General features: G+C 41.7%; 1 protein-coding gene across 2 annotated transcripts in view; it reads left to right on the forward strand.

The window, feature by feature from the left end:
* Nucleotides 1-22,907, forward strand: part of ANO6 (anoctamin 6) — a 308,488-nt gene that overhangs the window by 132,438 nt on the left and 153,143 nt on the right. For both annotated transcript variants that reach the window (XM_069229080.1, XM_069229079.1), the window contains exons 2-3: nucleotides 4,493-4,572; nucleotides 20,077-20,214. In XM_069229080.1, the coding sequence (XP_069085181.1) occupies nucleotides 4,493-4,572; nucleotides 20,077-20,214 (218 nt within the window). The remainder of the gene's footprint in view (nucleotides 1-4,492; nucleotides 4,573-20,076; nucleotides 20,215-22,907) is intronic.

A 22,907-nucleotide genomic window follows, 5' to 3' on the forward strand; every position in this document is an offset into this window, starting at 1 on the left:
GCTGAGCAGTTTGTTCTCTCTAAATAAGATTGAACGATTTCCTTCCTGCACAGAGCTTTTGTTCACACATTTCCTGTCTCTCCCGCAAACCATGTTCCCCGAGGTTCTATCAATGGATACTGCAAGTTGCGTTTAAATCTTGTTGGCTGTTGGAGGAGGAGAAGGAAAAACACAAGGGCGCAAAAACTGAGACAGGGAAAGGAGAACGTGTATTCGAATGTATTAGCAATTATTACATTGTGTAGCAAGAGACAGATATGTAAATAAATCGGCTTTCTACCCGCTCCCAAGATTGAATTAAGATCAAATGCGAAGCAGGGCACCAAAGTGCAATGCATTGCATTAGCTTTTTGAATTTCAGTAGTAATTTCTAATTACATTGCTCTGCTCTTGAATGCACGCTCAGCTTACATATGTAACATTATGATCGAGTAGGCTGTGGCAGATGGTCGCATGCAGTCGCAAGTGCTAAAAGCTAAGACAATACATAAGCGTACGTTTATATTTTAACTTTTTTTCCCAGAGCATAATGTGTATATTGTCGAGGGGATCATTACGCTTCACAGTAGGCAATCTGGCTTTAAATTTGGCAAATCATCAAACAATTGCAGATATCAAACATTTTACTCTTTATGCAGCAAAACTACTCGAGACGGTGTATTTATTACTTTTTTACATGATAGTTGTAATAGGAGTCATTAGATTACATTCAGCACGCCAGCAGGGGCAGCTCCTCCACTAAGGCGGAGGAGCTTTGCCTCACTGGATTGTGGGGAAAGAAAAAATAAAATGATAATAACATTACATTATTATCATTTTATTTTTCCTTGGAGAAGGGGCGGGGCGGGGCTGGAGGGAGGAGTCCAGAGGAGGGGTATGTGCACACAAAATGCACGTCTGTTTGGCCTGCCGTATTGGGCTGGCCAAACAGACATGCACACTTTGCATTGTCTCTACCCGGCTGTATAGCACAGCTGAGTGGAGATCATGCCCAGGATCCCATTCCTAGCCTTAGCGGCAAAGCAGGCCACTCAGACGAGTCACGACGCTGCTCTTGCCGGTGACAGCAGCATCGTGATTGGCTGGGAGCCTGGGAACAGGAAGAGGACAAGGACGGAGGGGACACGAAAGTGTCTCCCTCCAGAGGTAAGCTTTTTAAAAAAAAGTCACCCTCTCCCCCCCCCCCGGCTCGCCACCCCCATTGAGTGGCAGCCGCCACTGAACGCCGGTAGTCTGCATCGCAGGTAAATTTTGCTACAATTACATTGGTAATCACAATTTTGCAGGTAAGTACTAGTAACTTAAAAAAGTAAATATACCCAACGTGTGTGTGTATGTGTATATATAAAGTCAATAGAAAAGGTTCAAGTGACATTATAATGAACTATTCAAATAACATAAAAACTGTTTGAAAAGGAAAATAACTGAAATTCATCAATTATAGTTTACCGCGCCAACTATAACTTGTGTCTCCACCATGCATTGCTTATTAAATCACATATGACATCACTCATGAAATGTTGATGACATAAAATTGTGTTTTCGGTTTGCTAATAATCTTGGTGTCATTGAACGAATCTGCAGGAAACTTTCCCAAAGAAGGGTCATCCATCATAGCTCTATCACTGAACGTTTTGCATAGATCTGTTATATGGTGGCTAAAAAAAGGAGGGGGGGCACAAAAGTACAATTTTCCATGTTAATTCTCACCCCATGCTAATTCCTATAGGAACCTTTGCTGCCTGTTACCGATAAAACGGCTGTTCAGAAGTACATTACATTTGTCATAAAGTTAGAACTGCACTCAAAACATGCTTTTTGTGATTTGTTATAAATCCATTCAGCCATTTTTGAGAAATTAGAAGTTAACGAGGGGCTTGAGTTGGGCATGAAGGACACAGAACAAGTATGAGGAAAATCTGGATAGTTGGTCCCACAGGACCGCCGGGGGTCCAGTGAATGGGAAAAATTCAAAAAGATACAGCTTTCTGATTGACCAAGGGAGCTTTTACTCCTGTCTGCCATTTCAGTACTGCAGCACCCGTGCCAGCACTGAGTGATCTGATTGGCTGGCCACAACTCTGAAGAAAATGTTGTTGCCTCCATTATAGGACTCAGGAACTTGGTCACCGAGTACTGAAAAAAATGTAAAAAGCCCATAATGGAGTTGCAACACTCTGACACCCTGACCCTGGCAGCAAAAGGCTGAGATGGTCCCAAAGGCCCCCGCCCTCTTTTAAGGCAAATACAAAAATATTCTTGTATAGGCCATGGACCGTGCACAGTGGGGGTTGGCCACCTGCAGTCTGTTCTGCGACAAGTAAACCCACAGCTGCACACAGCTCAAGGCTGTGCACAGTAGAGGGTTGAGTGCCTGAAAAGGGGAGGAGGGTGAGTTGGGCACAGGGCCTGGTCAAAGGCTGTACAGGTTAGGTTCAGAACCTTGCCAGAGGCTAGTCTCTGTGATGAACTCCATGCTTTTGCCATGCACAGTAGGGGTGTTGGCTATAGGTTGGCAGTGCACAGCAGGGGTTTGGCCACCCACAGTGGGGTTTTCCACCGGGCCTAGTCGGATGACAGGCCCTGCAGCTAACCCCCTCCCCAACATTCTAGTTAGGTATGGTAAAAAGATCTTTGCTTAAGTTAATACCTGCCAGACATTCACTGAAACAAACAAAGGTTTAAGTGACTTTATAGTTAGGAGACAAAATGAGATAACAATGAACATTTGAAAGGCAAGATAATATTTAAATTCACAAGTTATAGTTAACTAAGCTAACTATAACTTTTGCCCCCGTCTTGCACTGCATATGATCTTTCATGGCATGTTAAATAACATTACGGATAACAAGTGACATCATTGATGACATAACTGACCATCACATCATTCAGTGATTGTGATAGCATTGTGGCGATGGAGCCACACAGAACTTTGTAGCACACTTGACATAGGTTGGCAGGACTTGAAAAGGCACACTCAGTTCCTCACCAGCTGTGAGTGCTGTTCTGGTATAATTCAAACCAGTTTATGGCTAAACCATCAATGCCCATAAAGTCTATCAGGATGTTAATAAGGAAAGCTGTGTGGAAGGTAGGAGATAGAACAAAGAGAAAAAAGTAGACACATATCTTCATTGTCAGGAATACAAGATGATTCAATTACATCATTGAGCAGCACTGTCTCTTTTACACTCTTGTCGGAAGTCAATTTGTTTTTTAAAAAAAGTCTGAGTTCATTGTGATTAATGATTCCAGAAGATACACAATGTTCAATGACCCTCATTGGGAAAACCTGAAGGAGTACAGAAGTTGTTAAGATATCCAGCACCCTCTGAGGGCTTATCAGTGAATGAATAGAAATAGAATAGATTTGAAAAAATATGATGTCCTTTCCAAAAGGTGGTTAGGATATGGTAGCTAATGTTAAATTTATGATAATGTTATTTTATGTTATAGTCAGTTGTATAGGAACATGTTTCGCAGTACAACAACTGTCCACGATTTTGGAGTTAGCACTGCCAATTGGAATTTGATTCAGCTTGAGATGATATGTTTCACGCAATGTTTTTATTTTATTCTTGGTTAAGTGGCTCTGTCTTATTCTTTGTAGTGCGGTTATAAAATCTTGTTTAAAAGTTAATGCTACAGGTTTTTGGCAGTTGCTTAGCTGTCTTCTAGGTCAGTAGACAGGCTTACTGCCCATAAGAGGGAGAGGGGCTCGTGTGGGGCATTTCTTGGCGGTGAGTTCTATTTGGTACTGTGATAGACAACGATATGCTGTGTCTGGGCCTTGCTTGATATATGTTAGGAATTCTGTTCAATGTCTTTTGTCAGATCTTAGTGCATGGCGTGTCATGACCGGAAGTGCTGTTGTCGTGAAAAAGCTTCTGTGCTGAGAAGTAAATATGGGTGCTGAAAAACAAATATTGCTTTTCAGCCTATTTCGAAACCATTTGGTCAAAGCTAAGGTGAACAGGGTCTGAGATTTTAGAAGATTGCCTTAGTATCCAGAATCTCCCCCAACTTGTACTGCCCAGGGCAGATGACTTGTCTATTTTATATCAAGGACTTCACCACTGGGATTATGTGGTATGCGTCTATCAAACTGCATATGATATAAGTGCTTAGGATCGCTACTCTTGCAAGGAGTTTTTTTAACTCACATTTCTGTGTTTCAATATTTCATAGTCATGCTTTTTACATACCGGGCCAGCTATAGTCTGCAAGTCATACATTTCACTTAGATAAGTCGTTACTTGTTTTCTTTGTATTTCTCGTCTGCAAAGTACGAATCTATTGTACCACTCTGATGTGCGTTTGGAATGGTGTCTCATTCATGGTCGATTCTGAGGTGGCCAAAAGGACGTGAAAAATAAATCAGGAGCGCATGAACTGAGAGCCTGATGATGCTAAGAACCTGACATATGATCATATAATTGCTTTACAAGTCAAGTCAAGGATTTTACATGTTTACTTTTGTACTGCTTTTCAGTGCTGGACTGTATGGAACAAAGGATTGTTCCGACCTATGGATCTGTGCAACTACAGGACAGCTATCGCACTGCAGAGTTGGTAGGTAACATTTCAGATACATATTGTTTACATGTAAGGTTTCGGAACTATGTATCAGTTGGATACCAAATCTACAACTATTGTTGAGTCTCAGAGTACTCTGGGGATTCTCTGTGAATCCCATAAAGGGCAGACATATACTCCGAACTTAAGAGTAATCATTCTGAAGTAGATGTACATGTCTTGAAGACTCCCTTTGTGAAGCATTCTCCTGGCTGGAAGATAGTCTTTGGTTTACCTCATACAGAGTGGGAGGACATTTTCCGTTGCTCACCACTTTAGTTTCAGTAATCATTATAACTAAGTTGGCAGACTTATGTATGGTTTAACAGAGTTCAATAATCACTATGTACAAGTCATAGTGAATGCATGAAATTATTTGCAGTATGCAGTTGTCATAATATATAATCAATACATTCTGTTATTTTCTTTTATGTATTAATTCAACCATCTTTTTATTCATGCCTACTGTATTTATGTATACAAAGTTAAGCCATTTAAAACTCTACATTAAAATGTTTGAACAGTTAAAAAAGTATATATCTTCCAGAATATATATCTGTATATAGATATATATCTTCCAGAATAGTCACAAAGGTTTTTGGTTTATCAAACCCACTCCAAGAAATTCTGGGTTTTCACTTTCACTTTCAAGGACAATTTGGATGAGGATATTGAATAGGAGCCAAGTGTTACAAATGCTGTTGATGGTAAAAATTATTTTTGCTGAAATAATGCCAGCTGCTTTTCAGAGAGTCATTTAGATAATTGCCACTCTTCAGTAACTTTTAATGTCATTTTGTATACGAATAACACAAAATGCAATTGAATTGCAACATGTTTTGTTCTATTAAATGCATATGGGCTGCATATGACTTACAGGAACCCATTCACAAAGGCATTTTGCAGTACGCAAAGTAGAACTTGTGTTCTACTTTTTTCACATACTCTTACATGCCTTTGTGGATTGGCCCGAAGAATTCAAAAATGTAAATAAAATAATATTCGTACAAGCAGTGTGCTCTCTTTACACTTTTTCTAACATGGTGGTGGACGTTTCGGACCGAGTCATGGCAAGTAGGAGTACAATAAAGAGTATTTCTACAGTACTACTTCAAAATTGATAAATACCATTGTGAATCACCCACTTAGAGTGTATTGACTAAAAAGAGATAAAAACAAATACAATTTGCTTACATTTTCAAGGTCAACAGTCGTATTGTAATGATTTTTATTAACGGAGCAAATAAAATATAAACAAATTAGATATACATAACCCAGTACAAAAGAAAAACTAATAAAAGTGAGTCAAAGGGGCAGTTTGACAAAAGACTATTGAAAGATAGATATGCAGGGGCGGCTCCTCCATTAGGGCGGAGGAGAATTGCCCCCCCGCCAGCAGCGGCAGCCGCAAAACCTTTTCAAGAAAACGATAATAACCTGTGTTTATTATCGTTTTCTTGAAAAGGGGTGGGGCATTGGGGGTGACGAGCACTTGAGGGGAGTGCACAGAGCACTCCCCTCAGAGCGCATGTGTGTTTGGCTGGCTGTCCCGGGCTGGCGATCACATGCCCAGTAGGCTCTCTGCAGCCCAGCAACACAGTTGCCGGGCTCGAGAGAGCCTACACAGGCTCCCAGTCTGCCTGGGAGCGCCCTGACTGGGCGCTTCCAGCCAATCCTGACACTGCTTTGAGCAGTGTCAGGTTTGGCCGCAGCACAGGCTGGGAGCCTGTGCCTGCAGCGAGGAGACGAAGGAGCAGAGCGGCACGCGGTGGAGGAGGTAAGTGGTTTAAAAATGTATTTGTTATTTATCCCCCCTCCACCTGCGTGCGCTGCCCCGCCCCTTGTGGTTGTCGCGAGCCGCGACTGTAGGTATGATGTCTGCCAGAGAAGAGAGCTTACAAACTATTTGCTTGAAAGTTTTTCTTCATCCAGCATAGAATGGGCACTAAAATGTATATCTCAGAACAATTATAAAACTAAAATCAGTCCATCACTACCACTCAGGATGCACATCAAAGAACCTCATCAGCACAAACAACATGCATGAAGGTTTGAACGGACTGTTTCTGAGCACATGAAAAAAAATGGGACTCAAGCATTTCTTTATGCTGTTCCTATGTAATCCCAGGCTATCCAAAGCAACCTTTCTCGGTATGGCATTAGCCAAGACCGTTTGATTTTTTTTTCAAATTTGGCATTTAATATACTTACTTGCAGGGGCTTTCAACCACCCCTCTTCATCCATTGGTCTGTAGATGTCATACATTGTTCTTCTACCCACTACAGCATGGGAGAGTGGGTCACCCCAATTCAGTTATTGGTTTATATCACTGTGAATGAATACATTCAGCCCTTTCCCATGGAGCACGCAGAAAGTTATGCCCTTGATTGCGACTGACTATTATAACAATGTGCACTTTTTGAGCCCATAAATATTTTTGTTTTTAGAGCGGTGAGGCCCCAACATCTCCCGAGAAATTAATGTTTCACAAAAAATGTCACAAAACAAGCTTTGACAAATCCGAAAAGGCTGCAGTACCAAACCTATTGGCTTTGCAAATGCTTGTTTCAAAGAGGAGTGAAGGCAATAGTTTGTTTGTTTGAGGATGAAAGCCTTTTCGTTAGATGCATGGATTTCATACGAACTCAACTATGACTAGAGGATTTTATCGCAATTTACGTTTTCCCAGAAACGGTCATTTCCAAGACCATTGTTTCGTGGTTATCGGGTGGCTCCTACGCCTCTAGCTTGTTTGGGTTTGTCTGTACAGTCACTGCAGCCAATGGCAAGGGATGCAAGCGTTAAACATATTAGCCAGCCAAGTGCAGTCATTAACTAAGTGCCTCAGTGACTTGCTCTGCCTTGAAATAGACTAGGAGAAACTTTGGAGGAAACACATAGATGACCCAAAAAGCTTAGCCCCAATAAGAGCCCAAATTGCTTTCTCTGAAGCAGGACCCATGCCCCAATCCTATCCAAACTAAGTCCTCCTCCACCCTGCCATCCCCTCTGTGACCTTACCCAAGGCACACCAATTTAGAGGAGCAATGAGGGATTAAAGTAAAGTCTTCATTACTTTGACTATCCCAGATTTTAACTCATCTTGCTTTTTTGTCATTTTAGCTGCCATTTACATTGATCTTAACCTCGCTTATCACTAAATTATCCAAAAAACTAAGAACTATGCCACCTAGGCCCATTTTGCATCTGCTGAGGAAATATCATGTTTCCTTGTGTAATTGGGCTCTGCCACTTGTTACTGGTGTTCCAAAACTAGTGAAAAAACTCTAACTACAGGAGTATTATGGAATCGTGTCTGTAAGAAGTTTGATTGTTATTTCGGTTGGGTGGTGACTACCCATCCCAAGGAATAATCACAACTCTGGTCATGGTGAACCCTATTGTTACCTGATTAACCTGAGCTCAGTGCCCTGGTATGTATGGCACAGAGCTGACAGACTTAGCGTAGGGCAATGTGTATATTATACACGAAGTAATAAAGTAAAAATGTAACACAATAAAAATCCCAAACTGAATTGTAAAAAAGGAGGAGTAACCTTTAGGAAACAGAATGGTGCCAAGAAGCATAAAATGCCTCTGATAGTCAATGATTTCTGTAGTCTGGAACCTAGAAACAATTTGATGCTGAATACAATGAAGCGGCGATTGGATACATCAACAAGGTTCCTCCTAGTCAAAGATTTCGCCTTCTAACTTTGGGCCAGATTTATATGTTGTCGAGAAGGGAATTCTGTTGCAACAGTAACGGAGTTCCCGCCCTCCCAATTTAGTAGTCTGTCTGCCAGATTTATAAGTGGGCGGACCTTAAGTTTGGCCATGGTGGAGACTTCTTTCTCCGGCGTGGCTAAATTTCTTCAAAGGCCCTGTGGAGTTAGACCTGTCGGCAGTGCTTAATTTGTTTTAAAAAATATATAATTTTTAAAACAATTAGGTGCTGGGGCCCAAGGCACTTCATAGGGGTCCACTCCAGCTGGCACCACCTACAGCCCTGCCACTGCTGCAGGATACAAGTATTACAATTGCCTATGTGCTAGCTTTACAATTTTTTAAAGAAACGCAGTACTGGTGACTTCAGCTGAAGAATTAACATGCAGTGCCACCATGTGATGAAAGCCCATAATAAGTGCCGGTGTTCAGAAATAAGTGCCATGCCAAGCACCGGAAAACACTGGCACAAATTAAGCACTGCCCATCGGACGCTGGCCTGTCATTCCGCCCACCTAGTATAGGTGGGCGGAATGACAGATCAGTTTTCACTGCACATCACCAGCCAGGAAAACCCCTGTAGGAGGAGCAGTGGAAACTGCTAAGTGGCTCCCATGACATTTCCATTCAGGTCAGCCTGTTGTTTGCTCCTGGAAGGCACTCAGCATGTTTTATACACCTATTGAAATGCTAATTACTGGCTGGCAGAAGCGGGACAACAAATGCAACTGTAGCCACAAGGAACATTAGACAGGGAAAAGGTAACTTTAGACAGGAAAACGTTAGACAGGGAAAAGGTAACTTTCTAAGGGATCCACAGATGGTGTCTTGAGTATGAGTTATGAAAGTGTTGAGTATCGGTGTCAGCACTTCACTGATCTTGTGAAGTTGAAGATGTGGTGTGGATAGTGTTTGCCTGGGGCCACCCAATTGGTGGATTTTATGCGGTCTAGTATGTGGTGATGGGGCACCAAATTGTTATGATTTGTTTGTCTAGTTGAGGGTCATAGTTGGTTGGTCAAAGATGGTGGTGATTTTGTCACTGAAGAACACAGATTCTGTTGCAGAGGTCTTGTGAGGGAATGATGTTGCTTGCGGCAGCTGAGGGAGAGGTGAAGTCCTTGGCAATAGTGAAGCTTTCCTTAATGTTCACACAGGCATGAATGCTGTTTGCAGTCTTTGAGCGTTGGGTGCTTTGGATCACCTGGTGGTAGTGTCTTAGTGCAGACTTAAAGGTGTTTTGTCTGTAATGTTTAAGGTGGTTCTCCATTTAAGTTCAAGTTGTTTGCAGTAACTCTTAGTCAGTCTGAGTTCTTCCATATGCTAGGTAGCATGTGGTTGGGATCTCTTTGTGGTGTTCCGTTTCAGGGGGCCAGCATGCTGTCTCAATCGGTGATCCAGTTGTTTTTTATGTCATTCCGCAGGTGGTTGTTGTGGTGAGGTTGGTGTGGGGAGACAACAGATATCCAGTCTGCTTCAGTGATTCTTTTCCAGTTTTTACTTGTTGGTTCAGTGGCTGTCAAGTTAGGGTTAGTGAGGTATACGGTGTGGAAGTTAAGATCTCTAGAGAGAATGTATATAGTGGCGTTGATGATGAGGGGGTGCGATGAAGTCTGTTACATCGTTATGGAAATTGATACAAGGTGCTGGAGGTCTGTATATGAGAGTGCCGTGAAATGTGAAGTTGGCTGTAATATGAAGTTTGAAAGAGAGATGTTCCATGTACTTAAATGTGGTTTCTGTCGAGCTGGTGCAGCTCAGGTTGTCTTTATATATAATGGCTACTCCTCACCTGGGTTTGTGTTGCCTGTCCTGTCTCACGATCTTGAAGCCAGAGGGTGAGGGAATAAGGTGGTTGCAATGAATGGTGCTGCAGTGGTGCTCGGCCAGTATTCTGTGAGGAAGAGCACATCCAGGGAGTGTTTGTGTAGCAGGTCCCATACTTCTGTGGTGTTTGGCAAGTGATCTGTCTTTGAGGAGCACGCAAGTGAGTGAGTGGAAGTGTGTGGATCTGAGTGTGTTATGAGTAGTGTGTGCGGTTGTGATGGATGTTGGTCGGGTGTGTGCATGAGCATATTCAGGAGGCACAGCAGAATGTTCCCTGGACAGTGTGTGTTGCAGGTTGGTGGCAATGTTGTGTCTGGTGGGTGGTGCAATGCTGTAGGGTTATTGGGTGGGAGGAGGACCCTGGTTTCTGGCTCTGAGTGCGGTTCAGGTGCAGACGGACTTGCGTTCGGCACTGCAAACAGTCATGCAGCTTATAATCTTGTAACTCTGTAAATAACACATTAAAATAGTGATACTTTTTATCAATATTCAAATGATAGAGGGATACTTAGAGCGGTCAGGATGTGAATTTTTTTACCTCTAGGTTGAACAAAGCTATCTGCAGCAATCACAGTAGATCCCACTGTGGTGTATATTTGTTCAAAGCGACGTACATGTTATGAAACGTCCTAGCAGAACCCACCGACACAAAAGAGCACAGTTGTAGTAGCAGACCCCACATAAACAGAAGAGCACAGCTGTAGTAGAGTTGTTGGTGGCAAATGTGCAATCATATAAAACCTTCATAAGTGAGCTGTATAACTGAACACCCTAGAAATATGCATAAGGAACATTTATGAGTTAACGATTCACAAATGTAATGAATAATAAAAATCACAAACGACCTCTGTCTGCCCTGCAGGATATTCTTTGAAGAGTATATTTGTGCACTCTTTATCTGATAAAAACATGCTGTTATTTTGTATAAAGACTGCAGTGTCTCTGTTATACAGAAGAGGGCTGAGAAAATGTGCTAAGCATATCTACTGTTACAGTCCATAGTATTCCTATTATTTGAACAAATCTGAACCAGGGTCGCCACATAATTACCAGATGTCTTAGATATGTTTTCCAATGTATAATGCATTTTGGCAAGGCGTGGGACAAGTTGTTATAAATAGTTGATAAATGGGACTGCTATAACATTTTGAATAATAGGACAGACTGCTCTATTGCATAATATAGACATTTTAAGTAGTATTTTGCACTTAATGCAGAATTCGTCAACTCCTAGCTATAGATGGAGCATGTTCATAAATTTAGGATCAAAAATTCCTTATTTATGTTGGCGATTGAGAAGCTATTGTATAGAACAGTGTGGGGGAAAAGGGGGCTGGGGTCTTTAGGGATAGTTAAAGGGGTGGAGAGTTTTAGTCTCCTCACATTGGAGTGGAGCTGGGGTATCAATAAGAAATCCATGGTTTTCTTTGCTCAGTGGAGGACTGACATACAGAAGCAGAAAGACCAAATAAAGTCCTCCCCTGGAATGTTTTTGATGGGTTGGAGAGAAGGATGAAAAGAGGTATTGTATCTCAGATCCTCCAGAGGTGAGGTATGGGGTGGGCCTGGTTCTTCTTCAGGAAACGTATTTGCTGGGGGAAAACTGTGTGTTCTTGGGGAGATAGAGGCATGTGTCATAAGCACATGTGGGGTTTAATTGGAGATCACAGGAACTTTATGAAGTAAGAATGAATGGCCTGATTTATAGTTTGGTGGGAAGCCAGTCTTCTCGGAAGGCAATTAAATTTTGCTGAGGCAGCCATGTTCATGCAGCCACTCTGCAATTTTAATGTCTGCAAATCAAAACACCCAAACTAGGAATTTATTTGTGGCAACCAAATACAAATGATTCTGACACTCTGGGATGTTTCTCTCAGGTTATGGGCATCGTTTTAGGTTGAACCTAGGATGCCAGTAGGGCTGTCTGCAAGACATGCTGTATTTGCTCTATGAGCTTTAACCACGCCCACTCTTGCCATTCTTTCTTTGTTGTGCTTGTCTTAAATGCTTCCTTTCTATTGGTGCATTTTTCTAAATGTCCCTTCTTTGTGTGCTTAATTCCCTCTCAGGTGATTTCACTAAGAGAACATTTTTGTTGGCCATTACAGTACGTTAATGCTTCCTCCTGTTTCAGCGTCCTCTCTCCTCCTTTCTGGTTTTGGTTTTGTTTCGCAAGCTGCCAGGCATCCCTTCTACTTCTCCCTTCCAGCCACAGATATTTCTCAATGGGAATATGAAAGAGAAGGATTCTGATGTAATGTGCTCCGGTAGTAACCACGGGAACCAAGGACCCACGGGGTGTTGGAACCGGCGTAAGGGAGGATATCAAGGAACACATAAGTGTGAGAGCGGCATACGGCGCCCGTAGGGAGAACCAGCAGCAGTAGACTGGATGGGTAATTAGAGGATACATACACTGTAAATATTTGGCCTCTAGTGGCACATACACAGAAATTCTGACATTTACAGTCTGGCTGCAGTGTCAATTGCGAGCACTGCACATGTATTTGGAAGTAACGCTTCAGCGAACTTTGCTACATCATCAAGTGAGGGAATGCTCTAAATTATGACGAAGAAGAATGGAATCCTGGGATTGACACCGCAGCTCTGTCTAGCTAAATATCCACTTGCGCACAAAAAACTTGCTGTGCAGACACTACCCAAAGCGCTTCTAACATCAATCATCATAGGGTTGTGGGGCGCAGTTAAACCTCCACCCCCCTTAAGGGGGTCTTTTGTAGCTACTGACAAATTGGTGTTTACAATTACCATGCCCAGTGGCACTCATTGTATCATCCTCAGGCAGATGACAGCTGAGTGACCTGACGAGATTCTACATGGATTAATAGAGAAGATGCTTTAGTCTACAGGACCAATAGACTGCTTTTACTTCTGCACTTTATAGATAAGACATAAAAAACAATCAGTGGTGGAAAATAATCTGCACATAAAGGGCCGGTGAAGCCATGTTGGTACACTAACCAAAACAGCATTATCAAGAAATGGTGTAAGAAGCTACAGTTTAGTGAACTTCTGAAGCAAAAGCCACATAAATGACAAGGTCCTCCCACATGGCACCCAATCTCAAGTAAGGGAAGCCGACCGCACTAGAGCGGTACTGTATTCTCTCAGCACTCTGCTCTTATACCAGTCTCCCAATATATCTGTTTAGAAAGGGAAGCAGCACTGAAAAGTCAAACGTCAAAAAAATGTGAAAGGGTAAAAGATATTGCCATTTACAACGGCAACTACTCCATGTCTAAGTAACTGAAGCAATAGTTTTGGCAGACGCTAGAGAAGTCTAGCCATTAAAGAGATCAACAACAGATGAAGCTATAAAAATAGATGTTTTCATGGGAAGTATCATTCAAGTCCAATGGTTGCAGATTATAAAATTGGAGGAGTTGTATTACCGGGTAGTTACTACTGTGCAAAAATTGAATCAGCTCGGTGACAAGGGACCAGAGTTTAACACCTGGAAAATCCAACCAGTAAATTCAAATTTGATTCGGGCAGCAAGTGCAGCATGGCCTCAGCCCAGATCCCCTGCCAAACCCCTCCCCATGGCACAGGGCAGCATGGAAAGCTCTCCTTTGCCAACCAGAGCCTCTGCTTTTTCCTAAAGCTTCCCCATTTCTTCACCTCCCAATCCCCACATTTACCACCTGCTTAAAACATAGTGTCTCTGCACATACATGAAACTACCTCGTCATCAGGGCCAATATCTTTTCATAAATATTAACAGTAATCATAAATATATCTTTGGATTCGGACCTCATTGTAAACTGGAATGCATGTTTAGTCACCAAAACGTCTTGTGGCCTTCTGATTGGTTCACATTGGGGTCTTAAAGAGTTACACCTTTACATTTAAATTGTCTACAAAATTTAGCAGATTGACAACTGTAAAACCTCGGACAAAACCACTTTGCATAAATTCCTCAGCTTCTTGCACAATATCATGTAATATTTAAAGCCATGTTGTGAATCAAGGTATCCCTCTGTTTAAGAGTGTTTGCTGAGAAGCCAAAGGCCATGTTATGTCACATATTGCATAGTTTTATGAAACAATGATGTTAGCCAATGAAATATGTTGGCAATGAAGATTAATCTGCTCATTACTCGATTGAAGTAAAACATAAATATATATTTGACAAATACACCCAGTGGAAGAATCTGTCATGGGCTACTCGTCGTTTATGACTCTCGCCAACTGGAACTGCAGAGTGGTCTTGATCCTTGTAGGTTCTGCCTTGACCAAGGTAAGGGCGGGCCTTTCTGGTTGACACAGTGCTGCTGACGATGGAACGCCAAATGCAGTCCGTGCCCTCCAGAAGGAGTCCCAGAGAAAAAAAACCCAAAGAGAAAAACCTCTATAGCAGGAACTCCCTGGAACAAAAATGTGCAAAAAGGTAAGTGTTCCAACAAGAAAACAATACTGGAAGAAACTGGAACAAGTGAGGAAAAAACTGGAGAAAAAACAACCAGAGCGAAGATCAACACCAAAGTAAGTGTTGCAGCGCAAGGAGGACAAGAATCACTCCTTATTTACCCTAAAACAGGAAGTGACCAACAGGAAGAAACAAGACACCATATTGGATTGGGAAAGAACCATAGGAGAATATAGAGAAAGGCGCCATTTTGGAAAAGGGTTCTAAAGCATGCAGGGAAAAAGAAAGGCATGCTGGGATAAAGAAGAACATGGATGCTAAGTGTAAAAACAAGGAAAGAAAGAAGAAAAGGAGAAACGAGAAAAAGAAGAAAGGAACAGGCTGCACCAGATAAGTGAGGGGTTGGGGGAGTGGGTGCCCATGCCTGATGTCGAGGCCCGCTGCGCCCAGAACTCGCTGAGGCCCCATGCCCACTTTGGGGCCTCTTGCGAGGAAATACAAAACAGAAGGGGCGTGCCACACCCGGCCACCAGAAACATGAACTGCAACCGCACCCTGAGCCGAACGCGCAGCGCAACTGAATCAATATAATGACAATTACTACAACAACAGGACCTCTATCTGTGTATGTGCTCTGTGTCCAGTTCGGTCTCAGTTTATCTCTGCCATAGGAATTCTGGAGTATTGTCTTTATGTTGTGCCCCTTTGCATTGATCTCCCTTGGCTGAGGTGCAGCCGGTGTATGGAGGCAACCGTAATGGAGGTCTAGTTTGCTCATGCATCCTCCCATGCCCCAGAGGGTAAAGATTCCATTTCTATTAGGTGCTACGATGTACCAGTGAGGAAGAGGGGCAGGACAGCCATGAAAATGAAGTTATAGACCAGGATGAGGTCTAAAGAGGTAGATTTTTTAATTTTTCCAGAACTGTAGGAGGTCTTCTTCTTGTTGGTGGTCATCATGTATAGGATGTGGCAACACAGGGATCTCCAAACCTAAAACCCTTCTAACTCAAACTGAGCTTAAGCAGTCCATTTGGTCTGTTATTACAGAGAGTCCCATTCGTTATGGATACTATTACAACTCTTCCAGAAACACCCATTTTTTCAGTGGTACAGTGCTAGGTATTTTGCATCAGTCCAAAGAATGAGCCAAATTTGCATGACAAAGTTTTGCATATCGGAGGTATTTACTGACAAAAGATGTGTTTGCACCTGGGCAAACTATTTTACATCGTCCACTCAAACTATGTCAACAGAGCAGAAATGCCATTCCAGAGTCCCTTCAACTGGGTCACTTTCTCCATTGCCTATCCTTCCCATATGGAGGGCCACCTCAATCAGTCTTCCATTCAACCCAAGTGCCATCATGGCAATTCTACACCTTGGTCACGCCAGCTAATGTATTAAGGGACACTCTCTCACCCCATCCATCGTAAATTTTATGTGCATGAGTTACTTTTCAGTCTGGCTGATGGTTCGACAAATGGCACATATGCCCAGTATAAAAGGAAAATCCTAGTATTCATTCTGGACTTTGGGCAGTGCTATGCCTCCATTATAGACTGTCCTGTAAATGGCTGCTGTGCCACAGAAGGGATTGGAATTTCTTTATGAGCCGTCAGAAGAAGGTATCTTCCACATAACATAATACTGAATGTTTTGTAGTTTATAAAGGAAAATGGGCAGAGATATAATTTTGAAGATGACTGTTTTTCCCAGCAACAAGAGAGGAAGTTTCACACCAGTGTTCCACATTCTCTCTGAAGCCAACCAAGACAAAATCAAAGTTATCCTCCCAAAACTTCACCTGTTCCAATTGTAACCTCAGTCACAATATGCATTAAATCGATATGCTTGCAATCAAACATGCAAAAGAGATTTATGTTCCAGAAGTGAGTCAGAAGGAGCATGGGCTTTCACCATTTAATCCTACAGCTGGAATATTTCCTAAAATCTTTGAAAAATAATTAGAAGCTTTGGTATTGTCTAGTGATATTATCTGCTATAGAGGAGGATATTGCTCACATACAATGATATTTTGTCATCAACCACAATTCACTATTTAAATCCCTTTTTTACTAAGGGGTCCACTCTAATCCAGAACACTTATGGCTGAATGTGCAGTGCCAACAGGAGCAGGGTGGAGGGACAGAAATGCAAGCAAAACAGCTAGTGGAGAGTCCACCTTGCAACTTCTATTGTTAGTGAGGAGTGAACACCTATAATGAAACCTGCCACTTACTTGGGTGAGAGGTTTGAAACCTTCTTACAAGCAACCAGGCAAAATTTTACAGAAACGTCAGACGATTAGTGCCAGAAGTCCCTTCTGGTTATGATAAAAATTCCCTTCATATAGGGCAGGTTTAAAGTACTTTTATGACTCTTCAACGTACTTTAAGGAAGTTATACTGATCAATACTATACTACCGCACACACTCTCTCTCTCTGGATCTTTTGGGTTACAAATCTAAATCTAAAAGTCATGAGCTTCACTCCAAATATTTCCCTTCAGCAAAATCTCTGGATTTTCATGCAGATTAGAATATCACCATGACCACACTATTTCAATGTGGTCAAAACGGCCCAGTTTAGGCTAAGGAAACAAACCATGTATCCTGCTGAAGCACTGGTATTCTCACACCAAGATGGGGACAATGCATTATCAGGGATTATCTAAAAATGTTTAAGCCCACTCAGAGCCTTCCTACATGAATTTGCATGGCTTGTCATAGGTGTAAACAAATTGGACCATATAAATCTCTTTCTTGAGAGACCTCCACTGACTTGCCATGGATGTCCGAATCCAATTTACCATTCTTAAAAATTTCTGTTCACCATATGAGAAAGGAAATACCAGAAACAAATCTTTAGTGATGTTGGCGATCCAAAGAATAAGGCAAATTAAAAGACTGAATAATGTCTTTTCTTGTCTGGCCTAGACTCTGCAACAGTTTTCCCGAAGAAATCATTCAATGAATCCCTGCTTTCTTTAAGAAGAAACCTGGAGACCTCCCTCTTCAACTCTTATTGTTAAGACTATAATCCCACCTCCATGAACTCTCATTACTTTAACCCCACTGCCTTTCTCCTCCGCTACATTGATTGGTCCTCTTTGTTAGGATTTCTATGCTACAATACAGTTAGGATGATCAACGTTTGTTTTTGTTGCATTTCTTCTTAAATGTAAAGTGCTTCGCAGTACATGTGATTGTGCCGGAGCTATTTAAATATGATTAATTAATAAGCAACTAAAAAAACTTTCAGGAAACGATAGCTAAGGGCTCCTCCATACTCTCTTGTCTGCCCCGCAGGTTACGTAATCTCACTAAGGTTCGGCCCGGTAAAGCGACAGGGCATCAAACTTGATTGGTCAGGTTGAACAATGTGATAAACACCACTGGGAGCTTCTTTGTGCCCACCTTTCCTAAAATTTTAATTCAGAGAGATTCAGCATTACAAGGCACAGTCATGGGTCACTTGGACTTCTTTGCGTATGACAGTTCTAATACCATGCCTAGGGTTATCTGACAGCTTCCTTTAGTTTTTATGTTTGCATTTCTTCAGTTAATTTAACAACTGTGTGTTAACCTTATTTTGCTTTTAAATAAATTCTTCATTTATGATGTGTTAGTAGTTTCAGGGCGACAACCTTACATCGATTGACTATTATTATGTAACCTTTCAACAGCTGTGTGTTTTTGTACCTGTGCTTTCTGTATACGTATAGTGATATTCAAATGCTTCAGTATATAAATGAGCTAAAAAAAGACAATAAAGAGGGGAAATTGGTAACTAATTGTTATAGGATAGTTAGAATCCATTTGAATGTGAAGGAGATCACCTATCCAATATTCTTTGGTCATTGTTTCAATGGTGCTACCTCGATTAATCTACTGCCCACGAAGTCTCTTTAATCAATGCTAACTTTCATATAATGGTTAAATACATTCACGTTTTTGCTGCTTGCCTGTCAAATATTTTGTAATGCCAGTGTTTACCACATCAGAGTAGCCTATGGGCCGCATACGTAACCATCTCAGCAGGTGTAAAATGTAAGCAAATTTCAAGAGTGTAAGAATTAATTTTTCTCAAAATAGATACTTGCATTTTTAAGCACCACAACATTGGTTTGATGAGTACAAGTGAGATTTGAATCAAATATTATTTCTACCTTTCTGTGATGTAGTGGTTGAAGGCCTTAGTCTGTACGGCCAAGTAAAAACATTTGGCTCCATTCAGGCACAGGAGCCGTCTGTTATCCAGGGATAGACTGTTGATGTTAGCCTGACTCCCTTTTTCATTCTCTCGATGGCTATGGAGGTTTTGCATATTTTTCTGGAAATGCACTTGCTATTTTTTTATTATTCTTCAGAAGAGTTCAAATAGCTCGTAAGAAAAACGGCAGAAATGGAGGACATCTGAGGCACACCGTATGACACTTTTTTCATGGAAAACCCAGTAGATCAGATCCAGAGCTCTTGGCTGTGGTCACAAAGGAATACGTAGATTCAATCTAAAGCTTTGTTGAATAGACCTGCTTACTCCTTTAGCCTGGACAGAATAATATCTTCTTCTTCAGTGTCATATCCTGCATAGGGATCAATAAGGATTGGGTGTTTGTTAACTTTGTTCCAGAGTAGACCCTCAATAATGTTTGCCAGAGTCGATTCAGTTTGTTTCCCGCGTCTCCCACCACCACCTGCCCCAAAGTGTGGGGGAGGGGTCGAATAATTTTCTTTTGCGGTAAATAATCTTTTTGTGATCAGTCTTTCCTGGATTTTGCTGGAGTATAGGAAATTGTTTAGTAGATCATGAGTATGAGAGAATACACCCAAGGTCTCCTCTCAAGTAGAAAATGACTATATGTTTCAGTTCATCTGGGAGGAGGCATTTGGCCACAGAAGTGTTGTTCAGGTTGGTCATGTTGGTCCACTGTATAGGTGATGCTACCAGGGTTGTTTTCGGTTCTTGATATGTGCCCCTTTGCTTTGAATTGAACTACAATTGACGTTTCACTTATCTTTTAGAGGCATCTCGGTTAAGAGATGTTTTTCCTTGAGCCTAATGTGAGGAATGGAATTATGTGTCAAAATTTGAGATGAGATATTATTTCAGATGTTGCAGTGGTATGGGTATTATATTATGTTGTGTGTGATCCTCTTCATGTGTCTGGCTTCTAGCAGCTGAACTGAATCCTAATGTATCCACTTTTTTGATGGGATCTGCTGCGGGCCTGTTATAAGGTTTGCCTCCCTAACGATTGCCTTTTCCAATTCCTTATGTGCTATATGTTTATATCTGAGGTGCAAAGCTAGATCTAGAAATTCAATGAGTAATTTAGAGTCACCCTGGTGAAGGGTAGATTCCTTCAATGTGGAAGGGATGGTTTGGATTAAAAACACACCTTATGACCTAGTATGTGAAGGAAGAGTAATATGTGACGTGCTTCTGAACAGATATCTCAGTGTAGTCTGGCTGAAATGCTGGTCAGCACAGTATGTATTTCCTAAGGGGAGTCACTAACAAAACCATGAAATATGATGTTGTTGTTCTACAGGTGGAGTTTGATCATAATCCAGATTCTTTGTTCTTTAATGATGGTCAGCGAAGGATCGATTATGTCCTTGTGTACGAAGATGAGACCAAGAAGGCTCAGACTAAAGGCACCAAAAGCAGCACGATTTTGAAGCAGAGGGTAAGCTTTAACTACATTCATTACAGATGTCATGTTTAAAAAAAAACAAAAAAACGTTTTGGTGTCCCTAACAAGTGTGTAAAGGTGGGTTCTGCTTGCTCATAATCTCTTATGACTGTGTACCCCAGGGTGAGTGTTAGATTCTAGTAGGCATGTACAGTACATGATATATAGTGAATGACACAAACAATGGAGCAATTGCCCTTTTGTAAAGTTCCCTGTTCTTACGCTACTCTGCCCGAAACAAATCTTAAAAAAATTATGAATTATCTTATAAATATGAGTGGCATGATGAATACAAACCAGTGACCATAATGTTTTTGGAATTAAGCAGATAACCCGTTATTTCCCTACACTCTACCCGTGAAACTTTGGGACACTGTCTCGGTGCAAAATTGGTGTACCTAGCCGTCTCAACTTTTTAATTTCCCCATGTGAGCTCCCCAAAGCCCAAGTATGGGTTTGAGCCATTCATTGAGATCTATAGAAGTGATTGTTAGAGGGGGGTTAGAAGAATTACAGATAAAAACTTGTGGGGCCAACCACAATGGGCAATCGTGCAGATTATGCATGTGTGTAATTAAAACAAAGTATATATTTTACACAGTGCCTGTCACCACTGTGGAGTTATAGTTCGGTCAGAGTTTTGATAGTAAGAGTATTTTTGTTTCGTTAATAATTTTAATGAGAAAAGTTCATTCACTTAAGTTCCTATATGGAAGGTTACATGACGGTCAGTCAAGCAGGGGCAATGAAAAAGGCAAAGGCTCTCAAAATATTGATGACCCATATTAATTCCTATAAGAAGGTTTGGGGAGTGATACAGAAGAAAACCACTGAACGAAATTACACCAAATTTGACCAGAAGTTACAACTTTACTCAGAAAGTGCGTTGTTCATTATTTCGTGTAAATCCTGAGAAATATGCATTTAAACAGGTGCTAAGGTGGTCATGAAGGATTTGAAAAGATAGTGATATCTGATCAGTAGGTCCCACAGAACCATTTTTTAAACAGGCCTTGGCAAAGCCATTAGATCTTGTCTATGCAAGAGTTACTGCCTTTGCCAATTTCTTTTAAGTGTGTAACTTTGCTTTTAAACGAAGACACCATCCTTCTTTTACATGTACGTGAAAGTAGCAGTGCGGTGTTTTGGATAGTTATCAGTGATGCTGAAGTTATTCTAAGTGGTATTGTTAGTAGCTTGCAGAATGGCTGTTATAAAAAGTGGTTCATTTACTTTAACAGGTATTTGGTTTGGCTCAAAGGAGACATAAAACAGCATATGTTGCTACCTGTAAAACTGTCCTAAGGGCTTTGCTTCAAAGGGGGAAGCAGGCAGATGTGATTACGGGCACAGCAGCAGACTTTGGAACTGGGGAAGTAGGTTCGAGTCTCGGCTGAACATCCTGTGATTCTGAACATTTCCCTTAATCTCCCCGTGCATAAAACATGAATGTGTTTTTGTCATAAACCCAACAGCTGTTAAAATGATTTAAATCCCTCCCAACAGTGTGTACAGGAGAGTAGCAGAAGCAACATGGTATGTGAGGGTCAGACGTTTTATGCCTGTTAGAGGCTTCCAGCGCCTTGTCAAAGCTGACGTGTGCCCATCAGTTTGGTGGCTTGATGATGTATAGCGGTGGTTAGGTGGAACAATTAATATGCCGTAATGGGTGGGGATATTTCATGCATACACTTTCACAGTGTGGTGTTTACCTTTACCACATTGTGCCAACACTGCAAACGTATATACATATCAAAGTGATAGGTGTGGCACCTCTAGTTAAAGACGGTAACACCTAAAGGCAAAGGAGGAACTCTAATGACGTTTGGCTTCTCACCATGAGCACGGCCACTGCACGTTAGACACGTGCATCTCCAAGTACACCAAAGCAGGACCAAGTGCAGCAAGTAAGCCTCGTGCAGAGAGCATCGGTACATTTCATAGTGAGTGTGGTGGTATTGCAAGCTGAAGGGAGTGACATCTAGCTCCAAAGGAGGTGCTCTGCAACTTGAAGTAAACACCTCACTGTAAACACAAACCCCGAATGACAAACTCCAAACAGAGAGGCAGCTTGTGGTTGAGAAGTTATGACACATGAATACCGTGACTAAAGTTTAAACCAGTTATTGGTTTGGAGACGTTACCAGTGATTACAATTTATGCCTGATAACAGAGACGCCTTCCTTTTCCTCCTCTTGCCCTCTCTGCAGTCATGTCACATTGTGTAGCCCTTTGAATAATTTTAGAGGAAAACTCGGAAAAGCTCACGGAGGAAAGCTTCTGTTGTTAATGCAGGTGCTATATAAGTTCTCACGTGACTCGCCGCTGCCCTGCTGTTGCATTTGCTGCATCCGTGTGATAAAAGGAAGAAAGGAATGGCCAGCTCGTGCTTTGGGAGCCCCTGGTAAAGTGAGGGTCACTTGGTCCCTCAACCGTTCTGTGACGTCGAGAGTTCCTGTCTTGGGGCCTACGCCTTAAAGACTAGGGTGGCCCGGAGATCGTGACGCCAGCATCCCAGATACTTTTGCTTATTGTGAGTAAATAAACAGCCTCAGACTTTTTTCCTCATCCCCAATTAGACCCCTTTGTTTCAAGCAAAACGTTGGAGCTAATCAAGAAAATTCCACTTTCACAGCGGAAGCCATATGGAAACCTTTGTAAATCCATCTAATCGAAAACAAAGTGTG

This window comes from Pleurodeles waltl, chromosome 4_1, assembly GCF_031143425.1.
Source record: "Pleurodeles waltl isolate 20211129_DDA chromosome 4_1, aPleWal1.hap1.20221129, whole genome shotgun sequence".
NCBI lineage: Eukaryota > Metazoa > Chordata > Amphibia > Caudata > Salamandridae > Pleurodeles > Pleurodeles waltl.